At 45.8% G+C, this 21942-nt stretch overlaps 1 protein-coding gene across 1 annotated transcript in view; it reads right to left on the reverse strand.

Annotated features, from left to right (window-relative positions):
* The window catches only part of BCAS1 (brain enriched myelin associated protein 1), a 42957-nt gene extending 22468 nt beyond the window's left edge, over positions 1-20489 (reverse strand). Inside the window, exons 1-6 of the mRNA XM_083873168.1 lie at positions 20427-20489; positions 15560-15633; positions 15366-15468; positions 7327-7814; positions 1578-1733; positions 1031-1075 (exon numbers count right to left, since the gene is read on the reverse strand). Of these exons, the coding sequence (XP_083729294.1) occupies positions 1031-1075; positions 1578-1733; positions 7327-7814; positions 15366-15468; positions 15560-15628 (861 nt within the window). The 5' untranslated portion in view covers positions 15629-15633; positions 20427-20489. The remainder of the gene's footprint in view (positions 1-1030; positions 1076-1577; positions 1734-7326; positions 7815-15365; positions 15469-15559; positions 15634-20426) is intronic.
* Positions 20490-21942: the final 1453 nt, after the last annotated feature.

Genomic DNA, 21942 nt, shown 5'->3' on the forward strand with positions numbered 1-21942 from the left:
TTTTTTTGAGGAAAAAAGAAATTACCATTATTTCCTATCAGCCAAAAAATCTGCAGCCTTTCTACCTGGAAGCTGATAAATTAATCTCCTAAACATATTTCCTTTTTATGAAATGCCATATCAGATAAAGGAATTCCCAGTAAAGGAGAACTCCCACTTAATCTCCTGGAAGGAGTTTGCACATCCTGCAAGTCACCTGGATTTGTTTGCCCAGCCAGGTGTGTCAGCAAAGCAAACCCACCCCCAACATTGGTGCCCAAATTACAGCAACAGTCACCTGGCACTGGGACAGGTGACACAGGCAGGGATGGAAATGGGGTTGTTTCCATCCAAACTGGATTATTTCCATCCAAACTGGGTTGTTCCCATCCAAACCAGATTGTTCAGCACCTCTGGGAAGAGCTGAAGAATCTCCCCGAGCCAGGGTGATTTAATAACTCCATTTTCTGCCCAGCTTGGAAGATTTTCACCCTTATTCGATTATTTTATTCTGAATTATTGAGAATAATTTTCAGGGTTATTCAGAATTAAATCCCCCCTGTACTCATCAAGCTTGCTGCAAAGATTGATCATTGAATAGGAAAAAAGAATAAAAAAATAGCAGAAAACCCAAAAAATGTTGTGATTTTGGCTAATACCTGCATGGAAAAATCACTTCCATTTTTGGGGTTTTATTCCTTGTTTCTGAATAAAGTTTTTTTCAAGGCACAAGGAAAACTGTTCTATGAGCAAACGGATTTTTTTTTTGTGGACTCAAAGTTTTCACTGAAATTTTAGACCAAGGGCAAGTCAGAGAAATAACCAAAAGTGTCACCAGTCATCACCCAGCCTGCAGAAAACAAAACAAATTTTGATTGTAACAGATGATATTAAGAACTTCACTCTTTAGTCTCTTCCTTCTCAATTTATCCAGGAGAAAAATATTTGAAATTACTTTAAATGATGATATCAGCTGGGGAAAAAAACCCAACAAAATGAAGAGAAAATCCCTGAAAATCACCAAATGACCAATGAACAAGGAATTACTTACCTTATCTTCAGAATCACTTTTGGCTTCAGCTTTGCTTGGGGAGACCTTAAATGGATTTGAGAAAAAAAAACAGTCACTGAATCCAGCCTTTCAAAGGATCACAAAGATATATTTGAAATCAGCAGGTTTTCTTTGCACAAAGGGAAAATACAAATATTGCTTCCCTCAAATAGGAAAATTTATAATACAAATATTCCTTGAGAACAACGTAATGGCTAAAATGAAAAACGCCTGGATCGAATATTTACTGTTCAAACTTCTAATCAATTAATAAAAATGAACTTTTAGAGGTGGTACAAAAGGAATATCAAGCAGAAAATCTTTGAGAGAGTTAAAGATCTGTGCAGAAGTGGAGTTTGCAGAGCAGGTGGTGCTCACTCGATCATTTCACTGTAACCCCTCACTCACCCCTCCAGTGCCCAGCACGGAGAACATTTCACATTTATTTAGACATTTTTACAATATTTATACAATTTTTTTCAATCCCAGAGAAGATTTTTGGAAACAATTAAAACACAAAGAGATGGAAAGGTGAGGCAGAACTTACCAGTGTTTTGAGGAAGCTCATGACTGAGCCCTGTCCTGCAGCAGCTGCCTGGGGACTGTCCTGCTGTGCCTGTGTCCCTGCAGGTGCTGCAGCAGCCTGGCCCTGGTCACCTGCAGAGTCCTGCCCAAGCTCCTGTTGCCTGCACTCATCTATCTCCTAAAAAAAAAAAAAAATAAAATAAAAATGGGGGCAGAGATCGCTGGGTGCCAGCTCGCCTGATTCCCGGCGGAATGTAAAAGTGACTTTTGTGACTTGCCCGGGAGTCACAACAGCAATTCCAACCATTCCTGCCCAGCCCACGGGCTCAGAACAATCCAGCATTTATCCCTCTCCTTGCCCTCGCTCCTCACACATTCAGCACTTGCTGCTGCTCGGGGGGAATGTTGTTCTCAGCCACAACAAGCACAGGGCGAGTCCTCAAACTCCACTTTTCTCTTTTCGAGGCTGAAGTTGTGAAAAAATGGGAGCAAATGTTGAGGTTTTGGCCTCTGCCAGCTTCTGATTCTTCTCTGTTTTGCCATGCCAATAATCATAAAAGGAATCAAATCTATCTATATTTATTTTACACAATTGTGACACCCATTAAAAGAAGGGAAAAGGCAACAAATCCAAATAATTCCCCTTAGCCAGACAGAGCTGCCTCTTTTCTTCATGGATTTACAGTTCTCAGTGCCCCAAAAGGTTTTCCAGTGCTCAAACACTCACAGGTAGGTAATATTGAGGTACTTGTTTTCTGTTTAGACACCTGGAAAAGGGTCTGGTTCTAAAAGATCATTTCTTGAACCAGTTTTGGAGAGTTTGGCACCTCTCACACTGAATTTACCTTCCATTGTGGCCACCTTTGCCTTGAGCCTGCACAGGAAACCTCCACACAAGTGTTGTGCAGTGACATCAGACAGTGCCTGAATGATCAAAGGGTTTCTCCCTAACCAGCCCATTAAGCTCAGTGTTTTTTAGTGGGGAAAAATTAGAATAAAACGTTCTAAAGAACTTTTCGCTGTGCTGGGTGATTAAAATAGCGCAATAATTTTATAACATGGATTTCTTTATGCCACCAGTGGAAGGAATTGACTTTAAATGCTTTTTAAACTTCAGAGAGATGAGGACAGCTGGGATGTGTGGGGTGGGCAGTGCCAACAGAACACAGAGAGTTAAAATGTACATTAAAATGCCAGAAAAGACTTGAGTGCAATTCCCCACCCACCAGGTTCTCCAAGGCTGGCCCAGGAAGCAGCAGAGCAGTGCAGGAATGCTCAGCAGGAATGCTCAGCAGGCTGCCCGAGGGTCTCACACAGCACTTTGTGCAGCTGCCAGCCCCAGAGGGGCCCCGGGAACAATCTGTCCCGTGTGGGACACGCGTGGCCACGCCAGCCCAGGGTGCCATCCACACTGCCCTGGTGCCATGGAAAAGGCTGGCTCTGCTCCAGGGGTTAAAGGGACAACTGAGGCAGCAGCAGGAGGAGGAGGAGGAGAAGAAGGAGGAGGAGGCTGATGTGCTGCTAAACAAAACCAGCTTCACAGCCCGAGTGCTTGGTGCCATGCAACTCTTTAGTGCTGGATGCTATCAAGAAAAAAATAAACAGATTAATTTTTTTTCTTTTTTTTTAATTCTAGGCAAGCCCAAGCCCTGGCTTTGGGATGCATTTCAGGAGAGAGCTGCACACAGCTCCTTCCAGCACCACCTCTGGCTGATCCAGGACATCTCCCTGACAAAGAAGAGAAAGCCACTGCAGATCCTGAGAACTGGGGCCTTCCCCAAATCCCTGAACTCCAAATTCAGAGCTCAGATGTGTCCCATTTGATGTGCCCATTTCAATGTGCACTTTAACTCCCTGTGCTCTGCTGGCACTGCCCACCTCACACCACCCTGCCCTGACCCCTCTGAAGTTTTAAAGCATCTAAAGTCAATTCCTTCCCCTGGTGACATAAAGAAATCTATATTATACAATTATAGTGGTATTTAAACCACCCAGCATAGGGAAAGGCTGTTTAGAACACTTTTATCCTGATTTTTTCCCACTAAAAATGACCCTGCCCTGCTGGAAGATCCCTCTCTGTGATTCCCTTGGCCACAGAGAATCCCTCAAATCTGACCTCGGGAAGGGGTTCAGATCCATCCAGAGGAATATTCCTGGGATGGGGCACAGGGAATGCACAGCCCTAAAGGATCTCGTTTAAAATCACCACAAAAGCCTCTGTGGCTGCTCCCCGCTCAAAGCCCTGGGGGTGAATAATGAAAGAAACCCCCCGGAATAACAGAAGATCAGTATTAGGAGTTAATAAATGCCATGTAAATGTTCAATTCATGCCTTTGAGGAGCTAAATTTGGGGGTAATAAACACCTTAAATATATACTGTAGTTTCAGTTCAGTCATCAAGAGAAAAAAAAAAAAAAAACCCAACAAAAAAACAAAAAACCAACCCCAAACATATCAAAAGAATGTATTCCTGCCAGCACTTTTGTTTGCATGAATCATGGCTCAGTGAAACATTTCAGGCATATAATTTATCTTTTCTTTGGCTCACATAGTCAATGCTTCATGAATTCATGAATTCTGCCCTTGTTTTAATTATGCTGCGCTCTGAATGTAGTTTTGTGGACCACAAAAAATAAAGAGTGGCTCAGCAAACACAGAATGTTTGTGCAGCTCTTAAGCTACAACTGTGGAGCCTCTCTCTTACTCACCAGCAACGCTGTTTGTTTTGTCTTGGCACTCAGTGCAGGGAAACTTTGCTTTTAGCATTTACAGATACTACAAGCCATAATCCACAAAGAGATTAAAAAAAAAAAAAAAAAAAAAAAGAGAGACAGAGAGAGAGAGAGAGAAAGAAAAAAGGAGTTGTTGGCAGCGATATCTTGATTTTTAGTATGATTATTTGGTAACAGTTTGTAGTTACTGCAGTAACAGTAATTAAATTAGGCTTGGTCATTCTCTCATCCAAAGGGAGAATTGGAACTTCAGAGGGAACAGAAGGCAACTGTGCTGCAAGGCAGAGCCACAGCCTTTGTTTTAGGGATTGAGTTAAATTTGGCAACACTTTGCAGTGTTTGGCTGATGTGTTTTCCCCAGAAAAGGTGTTTAACTCCTCTCTGCCCCCAGCATATATTCCTTTTCATGGCTGAAGAACCAAAGGCAAAATTATAGCCCAAAAAACTCAAGCATAAGGTTAAAATTCCTCTCCTTGTGCCCCAGATCTGTCAGTTATTTACAGTGAACCCCGATTTGGTGAGTCCTCAAAGATTTCCATGGTGCAGCTTTGAGCACAACCGAAGAGATGCAGAGGAATTTTTGATAACCAGAGTTGCCCCCAGGAATATTCTTGGGATCCAAAAAGCTACAGGCACTCCCAGACTGACCCAAAACCATCCAGGGCTCAGCAGGGCCTGGGATTTCCAGGTTATTCCCAGCAGGGACCTCCAGGATATGGATGGGTCTAAAGGGACTGGAGCAGAATTGCAAATCAGTGGGAATTAATAAGAAATCCAGGTGTTATTGATATAATAAAGCTTGATCTGGGTGAGCAGTGCTGCCCTGTTTGAACTGGGAGAATGATTTTAACTCCCTTCTGTCCCTGATGATGCTCCTACTGTGCTGCCTCATCTGAGCTTTCAACAGGACTTTCTGCTCCCAGCAATATTTAACTCTGAATTTTAGTTAAAACTGCTCCAAATTGTTCTTTCCTTAGACTTTCACACCACTCACTCAGCAGCACCAGCTGTGCCTTTCCCCACTCTGTAAATGAAAGGCAGTGTCACTGCAGTGACAGCAAAATAGAAAATGAGAATTTAGTGTTTGGGAAATGGGAAAAGAGACAATTCCTGCAAACCACTCATGTGTGTGACAGTCAAAAATAAAAATATCCGCAGGAATTTGGGGTGCTGAAAAGCCTCTCATTCTAAGAGGTTGAGCACAGAAGTGCCAGTGAACAGAGGAGTCATTTCAAATGTACCCTCAGAAAACTATCACAATGTGTAAATGTATAAAAGAAATGTGATCTTCAAATTTGAGAAGGTTTAAGATAGAAAAGAGAAAGATTAAAAATAAAAGGATTTTGGGGCAGTTTGCAGTGCTGGCAGTGAGTATCTCATGAGTTAAGTTCAGCACTACCCAAGGCAGCAGTGAGCACAATCTTATTTGTCAGACTGAATTGGCCAATAAAAGCAGTTATTGAAATGGTATTTACACATTGGTTTTTCCCTCCTGTTCCTGACAAGAGGCAGGGTTTCAATTTGATCACCAGTTCCTGTGTCCCACCTCTCCAGCAGAGCTCAGAGTTACACCATTATTCTTTTTCTGCAGTTAATTCCCTAAAAATTAATGTTCTAATTCCCTTGTTGAGCTCAGACTCAACAGGAAGTGCAAAAATCTAAACTCATATTAACTTTCAGATCAGAGTGTTCATTCAGTTAAGATCCATAGTTTCTTATATCACATCCTCATCCTGTAAAATAATTTCTAATGAACCACTTTTCCTTGACTAAAACATCACAATAACCTGGAGTACAAAAATCGTTGTTCCATAATATTCCTTTTTGAATATTATTATTTTTGTAAATATTATTATTTCGAATATTATTCCTTTTGAATATTCATTTCCCTATTTTGATGAATAGGGGTATCCAGCATCTATTGCTTGAGAAGCAGGACTATTTTAAAAACGGCAAAAAACATACCAAAAGAACTTTTAGAAAACCACCCCGTGTCAAACTCCGAGGTCCTAAAGCACAAGAAAGAGTTTTAGTTCCAGGTACTTTTGCTTTCATTCACACCTGGCAGCTGCTCCTCCTGGCAACTGGAGCTGTGCTGCCCAACCCTTTCTGGGAATTATAAATTATAATTATTATAAATTATAATTATTATAAATCATAAAATAATTATAATAAAATTAGAATTATAATTAGAAATGAAATTAAACTGGAGGTGATGGAGTCAGAGCTTCACTCCTTGGCCACAAGGTTCATCCTCCACACCTCTGTCCAGCCACCCCTGTGGTATTTTAGAGTGAAAAACTGATTTATTCCCACCCCTACATGGAGTTTTCCTGTTGTAACATGGCAGGGCTTTAAGGGCTCCCACAGGTTCTTCTGGGATGGGTGTTACCTGTGCTCATTTTAGAGTGAAACACTGATTTATTTCCACCCTTACACGGAAATTTCCTGTTGTAACATGGCAGAGCTTTAAGGGTTCCCACCTCCCCACCTCTGTCCAGCCACCCCTGTGCTCATTTTAGAGTGAAACACTGATTTATTTCCACCCCAACATAGAGTTTTCCTATTGTAGCGTGGTAGGACTTTAAGGATTCCCACAGATTCATCCTCCTCATCTCTGTCCAGCCACCCCTGTTCTCATTTTAGAGTGAAATACTGATTTATTTCCACCCCAACATAGAGTTTTCCTGTTGTAACATGGCAGAGGTTTAAGGATTCCCACAGATTCATCCTCCCCACCTCTGTCCAGCCACCCCTGTGCTCATTTTACATTGAAACACTGATTTATTTCCACCCTTACATGGAGTTTTCCTATTGTAGCGTGGAAGGACTTTAAGGATTCCCACAGATTCATCCTCCCCACCTCTGTCCAGCCACCCCTGTGGCATTTTAGAGTGAAAAACTGATTTATTCCCACTCGTACATGGAGTTATCCTGTTGTAACACGGCAGGGCTTTAAGGATCCCCACATTACCCCGCTCTGCCCCCATTCCCAAGAGGAGAAGATGAAATTAAAGGACATTTAAGGCCATCACTTGCCTTTCCCAGCGGGACCCCGTTGGGCGCTCCGGCCTCGATGCTCCCGTTGGGAAGGTCCGAGCTCTGCCTTCCCTCCTCAGGGTCACCTCGTGTCCTTCCCTTGCCTTTTTCCACCCTGAAGATCCTGTCCAAGAGCGTCACTGGCTTGGCTTTTGTGGCGGCCTCATCGTGTCCCTCAGGTGTCCCCTGGGGCTCGATGGTTTTGTGGCTTTTCTGCTGGGCCGCAGCCGCTCCGGGCCGCTCTGTGCCCTCACTGGGGGCTTTGTTCAGCTCGGCGGCATCGAGAGCGGGCTCGGCGGGGGCTGGAGGAGCGGCTGAGAGCTCGGAACGCCCCGGGACAGCCCAGGGAAAGGGCAGCAGGGACCGGGGCCGGGCGGGTGGGGAGGCTCCTCTGGCGGCGCCCCCGCCGCTGCGCCCGCCCGCCCCGGGGCCCGGCCCCGCCGGGGAGATGGTACTGTCAGCGGGGTCTGCTCCGGCCCTGGGGTGTCCTGGAATGGAGGGGAAAGGGAGTTATCCCTGAGAAATGCAGTAGCTTTATCCCGGTGAGCTCCCGCCGCTCCGCCCGCCCGCCCCGGGGAGATGGTGGTGTTATGGGGGTCTGCTCCGGCCCTGGGGTGTCCTGGAACACAGGGGAAAGGGAGTTATCCCTCAGTAAAGCATCAGCATTATCCCGTTCAGCACCAGCCTTGGCATCCCCTGGAATAGAGGGAGAAAAGGAACTATCCCTCAGCAATGTGGCGGCATTATCCTGGCCAGTGCCTGCCCTGGCATCCCTTGATACAGAGGGAGAAAAGGAGTTATGCCTCAGTAATGTGGCCACATTATCCCTCAGCAATGCAGTAACTTCATCCTGGCCAGTACCAGCCTTGGCATCCCCTGGAACAGAGGGAGAAAGGGAGAAATCCCTGGCAGCATTATCCTGGCCAGCACCAGCCTTGGCATCCCTTGATACAGAGGGAGAAAGAGAGTTATCCCTCAGCAATGTGTCACCATTATCCCAGCCAGTGCCTGCCCTGGCAACCCCTGGAATTGCCGGGAATTATCCCTCAGCAATGCAGTAACTTTATCCCGGCCAGCACCAGCCTTGGCGTCCCCTGGAACAGAGGAAGAAAGGGAATTAACCCAGAGAAATGCATCAGCATTATGCCAGTGAGCTCCGGCCTTGCTGTGCCCTGGAATGGAGGGAAAAGGAATTATCCCTGAGAAATGTGGCCACATTATCCCGGTGAGCACCTGCCCTGGTATCCCCTGGAATAGAGGGAGAAAGGGAATTATCTCTCAGCAATGTGGCGGCATTATCCTGGCCTGTTCCCTCCCTGGCATCCCCTGGAACAGAGGGAGAAAGGGAGAAATCCCTGGCAGCATTATCCTGGTCAGCACCAGCCTTGGCATCCCTTGATACAGAGGGAGAAAAGGAGTTATCCCTCAGCAATGTGTCACCATTATCCCAGCCAGTGCCTGCCCTGGCATCCCCTGGAACAGAGGGAGAAAGGGAATTATCCCTGAGAAATGCAGTAACTTCATCCTGGCCAGTGCCTGCCCTGGCATCCCCTGGAACAGAGGGAAAAAGGGAATTATCCCTCAGTAATGTGGCCACATTATCCCGGTGAGCAGCTGCCCTGGCATCCCCTGGAACAGAGGGAGAAAGGGAATTATCCCAGAGAAATGCATCAGCATTATGCCGGTGAGCTCCGGCCTTGGTGTTCCCTGGAACCGAGGGGGAAAGGGAGTTATCCCTCAGTAATGCAACAACTTTATCCCAGCCAGCACAAGCCTTGGCATCCCGTGGAACAGAGGGAAAAAGGGAATTATCCCTCAGTAATGTGGCAGCATTATCCCGGCCAGCACAAGCCTTGGCATCCCCTGGAACAGAGGGAGAAAGGGAATTATCCCAGAGAAATGTGGCCACATTATCCCGGTGAGCACCTGCCCTGGTATCCCCTGGAAGAGAGGGAGAAAGGGAATTATCTCTCAGCAATGTGGCCACATTATCCTGGCCAGCATCAGCCTTGGCAACCCTTGATACAGAGGGAGAAAGGGAATTATCCCTGAGAAATGCATCGACATTATCCCGGTGAGCTCTGGCCTTGGTGTGCCCTGAAACAGAGGGAGGAAGGGAATTATCCCTGAGCAACGTGGCTTGGCTTCTGCTGAGCTGGTTTGGAGATGTGGAAGAACAAACTCTGGAATCCCAGTGCTGCTGCTCATCCCCCAGAGATGATTTTTGCTTCCTTGCCACTCCTGCATCCTGAAATCAGTGCAAATTTTACCCTCTGCTCATTCCCCAGAGATGATTTTGGCATCCCTGCCACCACTGCACCCTGAAATCAGTGCAAATTTTACTCCCTGCTCATCACCCTCACAGTACCAAAGTCAGCTGCCAGCCCCGTTTTGACACTACTCAGGCCAGTGGACAGCAAATTAAAATAGTGAAATGCAAAATAGAACCACCCCAGCAAAACCCGAGACTTATATAAAGCTTTACCCCAGTAAAACTCCAGGGTTATATATCAATATCTCACCCTCTCCTCTGTCAAAGCCAAAGAAACACAAAGAATGGGATTGATCCCGTTTCCTGGCTCCTACCTGCACTCCTCCTTTGCCTGTGGGTTATTTTAAGCCTGATTTGAATACTGCTAAACCATATCCGATCCAGGTTTCTTATCCTTACATTTTTCCTCTTTATCCACAAACCATGGCTCAGAATCACATTTCCTCCCCCAAAATTCACACAAATCATTCCACGTGGCCATCACACCTTAGATGCCAAAAACCCCTTTTGATTTAAAAGTATATTTTGTGATTTTATAGAACACAGTAGAGGGGGAAATCCTTGGGATGGGATTCACAGACAGGAAAAAGCAGATCCTGCTTTACACAAGACAAAAAAAAAAAAAAAAAAAAAAAAAAAAAAAAAAAAAAAAAAAAAAAAAAAAAAAAACCTAACCAAGAGACAGAATAAAAATAATCTTTCTTGGATGTGTTTTGTGGCTGGGAGGCAGAACCACAAATGATGTGGTGTGAAACCCCAACAAGAGAGGGGTAAATCTTACAGCTCCCCCTGAGCTTCAGCTGCTCTTCCCTCCTCAGGCTGGAATATGGATCTGATTTCCCTGTCAGTCATCACCATGTTGCAGGGATGAATTTAGATCTATTTAATTATAACTGGGGAAAACTGACAGGCTCACACCGACTTGCTGAATTAGAACAGGGAAAATTGTCAGTTTCAATGCAAAATTGAAATTATTTCAAATGATAATTGTAATAGTCTAGTCAATATTATGCCTTTCACATTTTCCTTTAAGAGAAAGAAAACCCCAGATACCAAAAAAACCTGACTGAAACACGTCTTCCATAAGGCACAGACTTTCAGTTTGAAATCCTTTGAGATTGGGAAAACAGAACAATTTTAGATCCCAGGTTTCAAAGGTACCGCTTGGCTTTTCACAGCAAAATTCCCCCAGCTTCCCACCTCCCCAGGGATTCTGGATAATCCCACAGAACATCAGCAGGTCCTGGGCTGTGTGTCTGTATCCATCAGGTTCTGTCCTCCTGTGGCAGCACCCAGAGATCCTGGGACAATCCTGGGGACACCCAGAGCAGAGCAGAGCCCAGGGCCCAGCCAGGAGATTCCTTTTTTAATTCCATGGCTGAGTGTCCCCACTGGACCATCCCCAGGCTGGTCCTGATGAGCAGCAAGTGGGATTTTCTGTAAACCACAGGATTATGGAATGGTTTGAGTTGGGAGGGACCTTGGGGACCATGAGCAGGGACACCTCCCACTGTCCCAGGCTGCTCCAAGTCCTGTCCAGCCTGGCCTTGGGCACTGCCAGGGATCCAGGGGCAGCCCCAGCTGCTCTGGGCACCCTGTGCCAGGGCCTGCCCACCCTCTCAGGGAATGATTTTTTTTTTCCCTCCCAGGGAATGATTTTTTCCTACAATCCAATCTAAACCTATTTTCTTTCACTTTGAAGCCATTCCCCCTTGTCCTGTCACTCCTTCCCTTGGAAATCCTCTCTCTCCATCTTTCCCCTTGGCTCCTCCAGGCCACACTGAGCTCACCCCAAATCTCCTCCTCTCCAGGTGAACAATCCCAGCTGTGCCAGCCTTTCCTCCCAGCAGAGCTGCTCCATCCTCTGCCCATCCTGGAGCCTCCTCTGGGCTCTCTGCAGCAGCTCCAGGTCCTGCCCATGCTGGGAATGCAGTGGGGCAGTGCTGGAATGTGCCAGCATCACCTCCAGGGACTTCACCCAAACATCTGCCAGAGCAGAGGCACAGCTGGCACTGCTAGGGCTGGGTGACAGCACCCCACAGCTACCCCAGCACCCCACAGCTGTCCCCAGCACCCCACAGCTGCCTCAAACACCCCACAGCTGTCCCCAGCACCCTACAGCTGCCCCCAGCACCCCACAGCTGCCTCAAACACCCCACAGCTGCCCTCAGCACCCCACATCTGCCCCAGAACCCCACAGTTGTCCCTAGCACCCCACAGCTTCCTCCAGCTGCCCCCAACACCCCACATCTGCCCTCAGCACCCCACAGCTGCCTCAAACATCCCACAGCTGTCCCATCACCCCACAGCTGTCCCCCAGCACCCCACAGCTACCCCAGCACCCCACAGCTGTCCCCAGCACCCCACAGCTGCCCCCAGCACCCCACAGCAGCCTCAGCATCCCACAGCTGTCCCCATCTCCCCACATCTGCCAGGACCTGACTCCCTTGGATCATTTTACTGTGCCTTTTTCTCCCTCTCTGTGTTTTGGGCAGAGTGGCCAAAGCTCCTGAGCACAACCTGTTCTGGCCAGGAAAAGAGATTTCCACTTCCTGGGTATACACGAGTTGTTTTTTTGTTTTTTTTTTTTCCTGGATTCTGCTGCTGCTGTAAGGGAGGAATTCCACTGGCAGGAATCCTTGGCCAGTAATTCCCTCCTGAGATATTTCAGGAGTTTCAATTTCAGTGTCAATTTCCAGTTTCAATTTCAATGTCCTGACAGGCGCAGCAAAAGTACAAATTACAGCTACTCCAGCACCTATTTACATACTCAGATGGGGCCACTAAGGATCACTTGTAGTTTCCTGAGCCTCCTGCAGTAATGTTTGAAAAAGAAACTTCTAATTATAGCTGGAAACTTGGGAAGGAAGCAAAAATCAAAAACTCTTCCCCTGCTGAAGGAAAGATAAACAATATCCATTGGAAATTAATTGTAAGAGATGCTGAGCCTCTGCTTTATGTAACAGATAACAAATGAACCACAGGGAAAAACTTTTTTTTCTGTTTCAGCATAAAAAATAAGGAGAGAAGCTGAGCATTAAGAAAACCAGCTAAACAAGCAGCAGCTCAGGAACCCACGGAGCTCCTTTTATCTCTGATTATGGTGGGAGGAATGGAAGCCCTGGCAAATGTCACTGCCACGGGCTCAGTGTGTGTGTGTTGTGTCAGGACAGCTCCAGCTGCTCCAAGGAAAATCTGCTCAGACAGAGACACAGCACATCCCACCACCAGCACTGGGCTGGCCAAACTGAGGGAGAAAAGCCTTGAAATTCCTGTATTTGGGTGAAAAGTGAGTGATATTTTTATTTTTAAAGACACGCAAGTGCCATTTTTTTTCCCCCTCCCAGATTTATTCCTCAATCCAGAGGCAAAATCGCAAAGATAAGCAAAAAAACCCACCCCAAATTCTAGGCCAGGTCTTTGAGCAGATCAAAGCTGTTTGTTGTGACTGAGATTAAAAGCTGCTCTGAAATGAAAATCAATACACAATTTCCAGGCTGCATTTCAGGCTGCTCCTGCTCGGGCATTTGCCTTTCAACTCTTTAACAAAAGGCAGTCACACTCCAGCAGATTTGTTTCTCTTTTCCTTTTCCCTTCACCAGGGTGTGTTAAAAAGGAAAAAATTGTGGCTACACAAAGTCCCCTCTTCTGTAAGAGCACACTCAAGGAGATTTTTATTTTCTGGAATTTTTTTTGGCAAATTAGACCAACATTGTTTTCTTGATTTAAGAAAAATAAATTAAAAAATCAATGGTTAATGCACTATCACAGAATCGTGGAATGGTTTGGGTTGGAAGGGACCTTAAAGCTCATCCCATCCCTTTATCTTGAATAAAACCAGCCACAAATAAATATTTTGCTTAGCCATGGAATTAGAGGCACACAGCACTTTTTTTTTTCTCCCCTGGTGTTGAGATAAACGTGGAGAAAATATTTTAATGGCCCTGGAGAAACCATCGAGGGCTCTGAGGCAACATTTGGCACCAGGAATTCCAGCAGTGCAGGGCAGCACAGGGGGTACAACTGCTCTAAATGAATTTCTGCAGCAAATACTCATCCAAAATAAAACATTCCTCCTTCCTTAAAAAAAATAAAGAAAATAAAGAACACACTAATATCCTTTGGCCATCTTACTCCATTATTCTATGCAAATAATTTTTTTTGCTCCAAGAATCATCTTGTTTCACTAGTTAACTAACACTGATTTAACAATTAAATAACAATTTATTTGTTATTTACCTACAGATTTCCAAAAAATTAATGGCGATGGGGGAAGAGGAACCAGCAGCAAGAATAGCAACAATCATTCTCTAAAAAGATTCCTGAAATATTTCACATTTCAGGCCCAGGGAGCTGCTGAAATCAAGATTTCATTTTCTAGCAGGATTTGCTGAATGGGATTTATCCTCTGGGACAAAGGAGCTGCACTTTCACTCAACTTTTCTCCTTTGTAATCTTTTTAACTTCTTTGTAATTCTTTTTTAGGAGCAGGTCGTTGTTTCAATCTGCTGTGGAATTACCACCCGATTGTTCCCGTTTTGTCCTGCCCATTTCTGCTCTGTGCAGTGCAAATCAGAGACAGAAAACTCCACTTCAGACCTTCCTCCCTTCACCTGTTGCTCACCGAGTGCTTTTATCACTGAAAGGACAAAAAGTTCCCTTTTTTTCAGCTCTGGCTCCCCCCAAAATCCTCACTTTGCACCCAAAAAAACCTCTATTTTTCAAGTATTTCATTTTAGAACTATATTTTCCATAGTAACAACTTCTATCACTTTTATTTCTCCAAGAGCTGGAGAAGAAAACATTGGAGAAACATGGAGCTTTAAATTGTATCTCAATGATTTAAACTGCTTTTCAAACAGGAAAAAAAAAAAAAAAGTTAAAATACAAGAAACATCTAATTTTTCAACTTGCTACTTAAACTGATTCAGCAATTACATTAATCAGGTAATCCATTTAAGTAAAGCAGTCCCATATGCTCTCTTACATATGAGGAATGAAATGTACGTGTATTTTCTTGGTCTTCAGGCAGTGTAAATCATCTGGCTTTTATTTCCTCCTCAGAACTCTGCTGATTTACACCAGAAAAAACACACAGAGAGGTTTTGCTGGTAGGTCACTGCCTGAAGTGACTTTATGGAGGGATGGCACTGGGAAATTTGGGCCACAGAACAGGAACTGAGCTGTTATCAGAACCATCTGCATGTCCCCACACCAGCCTTGGAGTATTTTAACCTAAAATCAGAATTTTTCAAGCGCCTGTGACAGACTGAGAAGCCTCTCTTAACAACAGATCATAAAGTATTTTTTCTCAGCATCGAATTATAAAGTATTTTCTTTCCTTGGCTTGTTGGAGACACAAATTCCCCCAGGAATTTCCCCAGAGCCGGGGCAGGGTTTGTCACAAACCTGGCAGGGCCCAGCACCAAACCTGCCAAAGCCCTGCCCTCTGTAAATCCACTTTTTGGGGGCCAGGCAGAACCAAATCCCCAGAATTATTACTATTATTACTATTATTACTATTATTACTATTATTACTATTATTGCTATTATTACTTTTAACCAGCATCCAGAAAACTTCAGAAAGAATTCCCTCTTTTTCTTTTTGTTGTGTTTAAACTTTCCAGCTTCTGTAGGATCACATTTACAAGTAAGAGCTGGAGCATGTACATCCCTTAATTCAAAGCTGGGCCTAAATATTAATAAATTAATATTTATTGTGCCTTCAGTACCATAAATACTTCCAACCTCCCTTCCCAGTCCTTACCTTCACCATTCACTGCTGGGGGAGAGTTCTGAACAAACACCACAGATCCGTTTTTAATTCCATCAGGAGAGTTTTTAATTCCATCAGGAGAGTCGGGGAGAGGCTGGAATAGCGAAGAGAAGAGTTTTTAGGACATCAAGGGGGTGGAAATTGCACTGGCAGCAGCCAGGGGAGGTGGGAGTGGGATTGCTCACCTGGTAACTCTTCACTGTGCAGGATTTGTCATCCTCAGCCTCCTCTGGCACACCCGGGGTGTTCCCCATAGCTCCTGGGGGGTGGAGGAGAGAAAAACCTCAATTAATCATTTTTCTGTCGTTAATACAACATTAATGGGGACAGGCTGTTAAAATCCCTGAAATCCCACCTGCCCCATCCTCATCCTGCCCCACCTGGTCTGACACAAACCCATCGTGCTCAGGGCTCGCTGCTGCTCCCCAAAAATGCCTCAAATCAAACAAACTTTTCTGGTTTGTGGCTGCAGCTCCACCTGCAGCATTCCTCGGGGCTCAGGAGGGAGCAATGGAGGCAGCAGCAGCAGAACCAGGCTGAAATCTGGGCATAAATCACATCAGCTCCTGTGGTTTGGTTGGGTTTTATTTAATGAAAGGCAGAGAGAAGGAAAAGAGGCAGCGTGGAAAAGGATCACACACGGAAACCCTGAACTGCAGCCTGAGTACAAATTCACATAAATCTTCTGGGGGTTTGTTGTGTTTTTATTTTCTTCTTTATTTCAAACCCATTTGGGGTCTCTCTTCTCTTCTCTTCTCTTCTCTTCTCTTCTCTTCTCTTCTCTTCTCTTCTCTTCTCTTCTCTTCTCTTCTCTTCTCTTCTCTTCTCTTCTCTTCTCTTCTCTTCTCTTCTCTTCTCTTCTCTTCTCTTCTCTTCTCTTCTCTTCTCTTCTCTTCTCTTCTCTTCTCTTCTCTTCTCTTCCCCTTCATTTAAAATACATTTATGTACCTCTGAGCTTGTTGTGTAAATTCTTGGGGGCCAAACACTCCCTGAAAAATGGCAAAAAGGCAAAGCAGAGCCAAGCCAAGAGGGGAGTTCCTATTGATTTAGGATGTAAATGTGTGTTTCCTGTTAAGGCACCCAAATAAACAAAGGGAAATTTGTTTATTTTATTTATTCCCCGAGCCACACCTGGAGAGAGGGAGGTGCCCAAGGAGAGGAGGCTGGAGCTCATCCTTTGGGATGTCCTGCACAGCCATCACAGCTCCCAGAGTTATTATTGCTCTGCTTCCTGACACCTCCTTTATTTAAATTATATTATAATATAGCTATTATAAAATATTATTATAAACTATTTATTTAAATTCTATTATATTTATTTAAAATATTTATTTAAACACATCTTTTAAATAAATTATATTAAATTTTAATGAAATAACTGCTGCTATCAGAGAAAAAAGGAAATAGTTTTATAAATCTCATTCCCCAGGATTGGGATGGGAGAGCAGGATCAGCTCTCAGCCCCAAACACGGGTCGGCTCTGGCTGCTGAGGTGTTGCACAGGGGTTTTATCTCCTCAGGATAAATCAGAAGTTCTGATTTGGGGGGAGAAACAGGCAGTGCCTCCCCGTGGATGCACAGAGATCTCTTTTCCTTGCTCTGTGATTGTCTCCTGGCAATTCCCAGGGTTATCCCATGGCAGGGGAAGAAAACAAGATTCCAGCCCCTCAGCTCGATGGTGAATTCAGTGTCTGCTTGAACCTGGAGGATTTGCTGTTGTCCTGCACTGCCAAGGCCTGGTCTGTGCCAGGACACAGCTCAGGCAGAGGGTGGAACATTCACAGGTTCACTTCCTTTCTCACACTGTAAATTTTACTGTGCTGTAAAATCTGTGTGGGGAGAGAGAAGCAAATTCCTCTATTTTTAAAATTTATTCCAATGGTTCGTAGCTGATTCTCAGCCCCTGCAGCTTCCTGTTGGTGCAGATTTCCTCACACCAAGTGAGTTGTCTGGAGCTGACGCAGGGCAGGGCCCACAGGCTCTGATCTCTGGCAGGTTTTGCTCCAGGGGGGCTCAGCCATTTCCTAAAACCCAGTTTATAATTCCCACAAAAATAAAACACACACGGCCGCCATGGGGAATTTCCAAATGTTTTCACTCACAAAAACTCTCTCAATGAAAGATGGAGATGATGGAGATAATGGAGATGAGATGGAGATGATGGAGGTGGAGATGAAGATGATGGAGATAATGGAGATTGAGATGAAGATGATGGAGGTGAAGATGATAGAGATGGAGGTGATGGTGATGGAGGTGATGAAGATGAGATGAAGATGGAGATGAGATGGAGATGGAGATGATGGAGATGATGGAGATGATGGAGATTATGGAGATAGAGGTGATGATGATGGTGATGGAGATGGAGATGGGAGATGGAGATGGAGATAGAGAGATGATGGAGGATGAAGATGGATATGGAAATGGAAATAGAGATGGAGATAATGGAGATGATGGAGATGGAGATGATGATGGAGATAAGAAATGAGAGATGGAAATAAGAGATGGGAGATAGAGATGATGGAGATGGAGATGAGATGGAAATGAAGATGGAGATGATGGAGATAATGGAGATGGAGATAGAGATGAGATGGAGATGGACATGGAAATGATGGAGATGGAGATGGAGATGATGGAGATGGAGGTGTTTCTTGCTAAAAATGGGAAAACTCACTACACAATCCTAAATGTGATCCCCAAACACAAAAATATTCTCTGCTGTGCACGTGGAACAGAGCAGCTGTGGCTGCCCCATCCCTGAAGTGTCCCAGGCCAGGCTGGACAGGGCTTGGAGCAGCCTGGGATGGTGGAAGGTGTCCCTGCCATGGCTCGGGTGGGACAGGACGGGCTTTAAGTTCCCTTCCACCCCAAATCACTTTATAATACAGAAAACATCCGCGTGTGCTCCTTCTGCCCGATTTTAAAGAAAAATGACAGGTCACTGCCACCTACAGACAACCGAGAGCAGCAGCAGCGATGACACAAACACAGAGACTGGGATGGGGCTGGCAGCGATTCCAGGTGATGTCACAGCTCTGCCCTCCTGCCAGCACAGCTCCAGTCACCTCCTGCAGCTGATTGTCCCCTGTGTGGCTCCAGAGCTGGGCAAACCCACAGCTCCAGCCCTGCTATTCCCACAGAATGGTTTTGCTTTTCCCAGAGTGCTCAGACCTCCCTTTGTATGGTCAGATCCCTTTTTCTCTCATTTTTCTCTCATTTGATATACCAAGTCCCAAAGCTGAAGTTATTCAATGCAAGGGCGAAGAGGTTTTCTGGAAAACAAAGGGGCTGCACAGTGTTTGTGAATGAGATAAGAATGAGATAATCAGGGAATTGCAGAAGAATTTGGTTGGAAAGGACCTCTGGAGATGAGCCAGCCCAAGCCCTGCCCAGGCAGGGCCACCTGCAGCAGGTGACACAGGAGCTCATCCAGGTGGCTTTGGGATGTCCCAGAGAGGGAGATCCATCCCCTCCCTGGGGCTGTTCCAGGGCTCTTGGGAAGAAATTCTTCCTCAAATCATGAGAGAAAATTTGACAATTTTTATAGAAGACAAATTTTGAGGACTGAGAGGGGAAAAGAGATGATTCTGATACAAGAACATTATTCAGGATGAGAGGAAAGCCCTTAAAATCCAGGAGGAGCTGGAGTAATTCCTGTCCTCAGGTTTCCTTTCTCGGTACAGGCTTTTCACCAAGCCCCAGTGATATTGTCCTGGTGGGACAGGGGCTCCTGAGGCCAGCTGGAATCCAGCCTGACTGGTTCCAAAGGGAACATGAACTACCAGCTCCTACAGCTCTGAAACAATCCCTTTCCCCAAATTATGCTGCCATTGTAACGCAGAGAATAATTCAAAAGGAAAATAAATGTATTTTTAATTGGTTTTAATGGTACGTGAACCGTAGTGTGCCAAGTTCAAGGCTTGGGAAAATCCTCCTTTTTCACTCTCCCCCCCTCAAAAATCTCTTGAAAATCTGAGAGAAAATCACAGCAAAATCCTTGATCTGCTGTGTACTCTTAAAGCAGCCAAGCCTCACCTTTCCTGCTGTATTGACCAGCCTGGAATATTGTAACCACCCGTATCCATTAATGCCAAAAGTCCACCATTAACTCCTCACTAAAACTCACCATATGTTGTATCCAAACATCAGAGACAACAATCCATTTCCCTGCCCTGGGAGGGAAAGGCTGAGCTGGAGGACACAACCGTGTCCAGGTGGAAAAACAGAATTTTCAGCTCTGCTGGACTCAGAGTGACGAAAAGGCTGATAGAGCAGAGGGTTCAGAAATTATAATTGTGCTTACCTTGAGTGCAGCTCTGCCTTGTCCTGCAGGGAGAGGCTCAGGGACACCTGCTGGGGCTCAGGAGAGCAGGGCCAGGTGGCTCCGAGCCCTGAGGAGGAGCACTGGGCACACACAAGGGACAGCAGGAGGGACAGGACGAGGAAAGCTCAGGATGAGTCACCTACAGCAAACAAGGAACACCCAAGAACACCTCGAATCCAGCCTGGCAGGGGCTGGGCGTGCAGGACAATGCTGAGTTACAGTCCTTGAGGCTCTTGGGATAGTTTGATAGAATTCTTTCAGCCACTCCACTCTGGAGCCAAGTGGGAAAAGCAAAATAGTTCAAACATTGACGCCCTCAGGGAGGGGACAGAGCCACAGTGTCACCAGGTGAGTGATCAACCCCAGGCTGGCTGGGGAAAGGCTCTGCCACCGAGCTGTGCCTCCCATCCTGCTGCTGTGCCTCCCATCCTGCTGCTGTGCCTCCCATCCTGCTGCTGTGCCTCCCATCCTGCTGCTGTGCCTCCCATCCTGCTGTTCCTCCCGCAGGAAAAGCCTGGGCACAGAGGCTTGAAAGCCCAAACGGAGAAAACAAGACTTGCAGGAGATCCCAGGGTCCTCCAGCAGGAGGGAACAGGCAGGAGAGATGGAGCAGAGCAGCAAAAAGTGAAAAAGCAAATGCAAAAAATGCTTTTGGAAAAGGAAAAGCCAAACCAGCAACAGCAGAGCTGCACATTAGGAGAGGAAGGAGAGGAAGGAGGGGAAGGAGTTACCTGGGGAGAGGGGCCAGGACAGCCTCTGGAAGCTGGAGCTGGTCCAGGTGAGATGCTGCTCACCCAGCCCCGACAGCTCTGCCCCTGTCCCTATCCCTATTCCTATCCCTGTCCCTGTAAATCTCTCCCTGTCCCTGTTCTGTCCCTGTCCCGATTCTGCTCCTGTCCCTGTTCTGCCCCACAGTCAGCCCAGGGAGTGCTCACAAACACTGGGTGCAAACACAGCCAGGGTGGAGCAGCCCCTCCCCAGCCCTCTCCAGGTGTTTTCTGCTCTCTGGCCACCCAAACCTTCTCCAAAGGCACTTCAGGATCCCTGGGCACACTGCTCTGGGAATGGTGACATTGTGCTGGACACCCACAACCCCCTTCCCAACTCTTCCCAAAATGCAGGAAAAACCCCAAAATTCTTTTACTGGCACGACTGTTTGCTGTTGCCAGCGTGGCTCCTGATCCCCCTGCAAAGTGTGATATCAGACTGACTAAGTGCTGATATTTTGGATATTTTGTCACGATTTGCTGCTCCCTCAGGTGAGTCACAGAGCCCACGCTGGCACTGGGGGTGTCTGCAGCAGGCAGAGCTTTGTGTCCTCAGTTTTCACTCAGGCAATAAAAACCTGCCTTTTGCAAAGTGAAATTTCCACAGGCAAAATAGCAAGAAAAATAAAAAAAATTCCCCAATGTTTCAGTTTGGAAGGAGCACCAACAATCCCCAGGATCTGTTTCCTCACTGACTTCCATCATCCAGCTGCCACTTTTATTTCAGGGTTGCTTTATGGGTTTGGGTATAAATCTGTTATTAACCATGACAAAGAAAGGAAAACAGATTTGTGTCCTCAGTTTTCACTCAGTCAGTAAAACTCTGCCTTTTACAAAGTGAAATTTCCACAGGTAAAATAGCAAGAAAAAAAGAAATTCCTCAATGTTTCAGTTTGGAAGGAGCACCACCACAATCCCCAGGATGTGATTTTCCCAGCTGATTTTCTTGCATCATCCAGCTGGCACTTTTATTTCGGGGTTGCTTTATGGGTTTGGGTATAGATCTGTTATTAACCATGACAGAGAAAGGAAAACAGATTTGTCACCGGGGCTGTGCTGGCTCTGGAGGGTGGCAGGTGGTTCAGGGATGAGGAGGAGGAGCAGGAATCTGCATCCAGCACTTCAGCAGGGCGTGGGGAGGGAGGGGAGATCCTGATTCCTCCAGCATTGGGTAAAGCAACTTTCTCATCTTCTCCTTGGTGCAAATCCCTGCCTGATACAAGTTCAGGTGATGAGTTCATGAGTTCAGCCTCAAAATCCCATCCAGAGACAGAACCTGGTGTAGGAATGGGCTCTGGATGGGGCTGGGAATAGGATTTATCCCTGTGCTGAGGCGCAGAATCCCAGCCTGGCTGTCAGACCACTCACCCAGGCACTAATGCTGGACTAATTGTCTTTTTTATTTTTATTTTTTTGGTTACAATATTCTCATGAAGTGATTTTGAAATGAAAGATATAAATGCTTAACTCCATAAATTCT

Source organism: Zosterops lateralis, assembly GCF_965231275.1.
Source record: "Zosterops lateralis genome assembly, chromosome: 16".
Lineage (NCBI taxonomy): Eukaryota > Metazoa > Chordata > Aves > Passeriformes > Zosteropidae > Zosterops > Zosterops lateralis.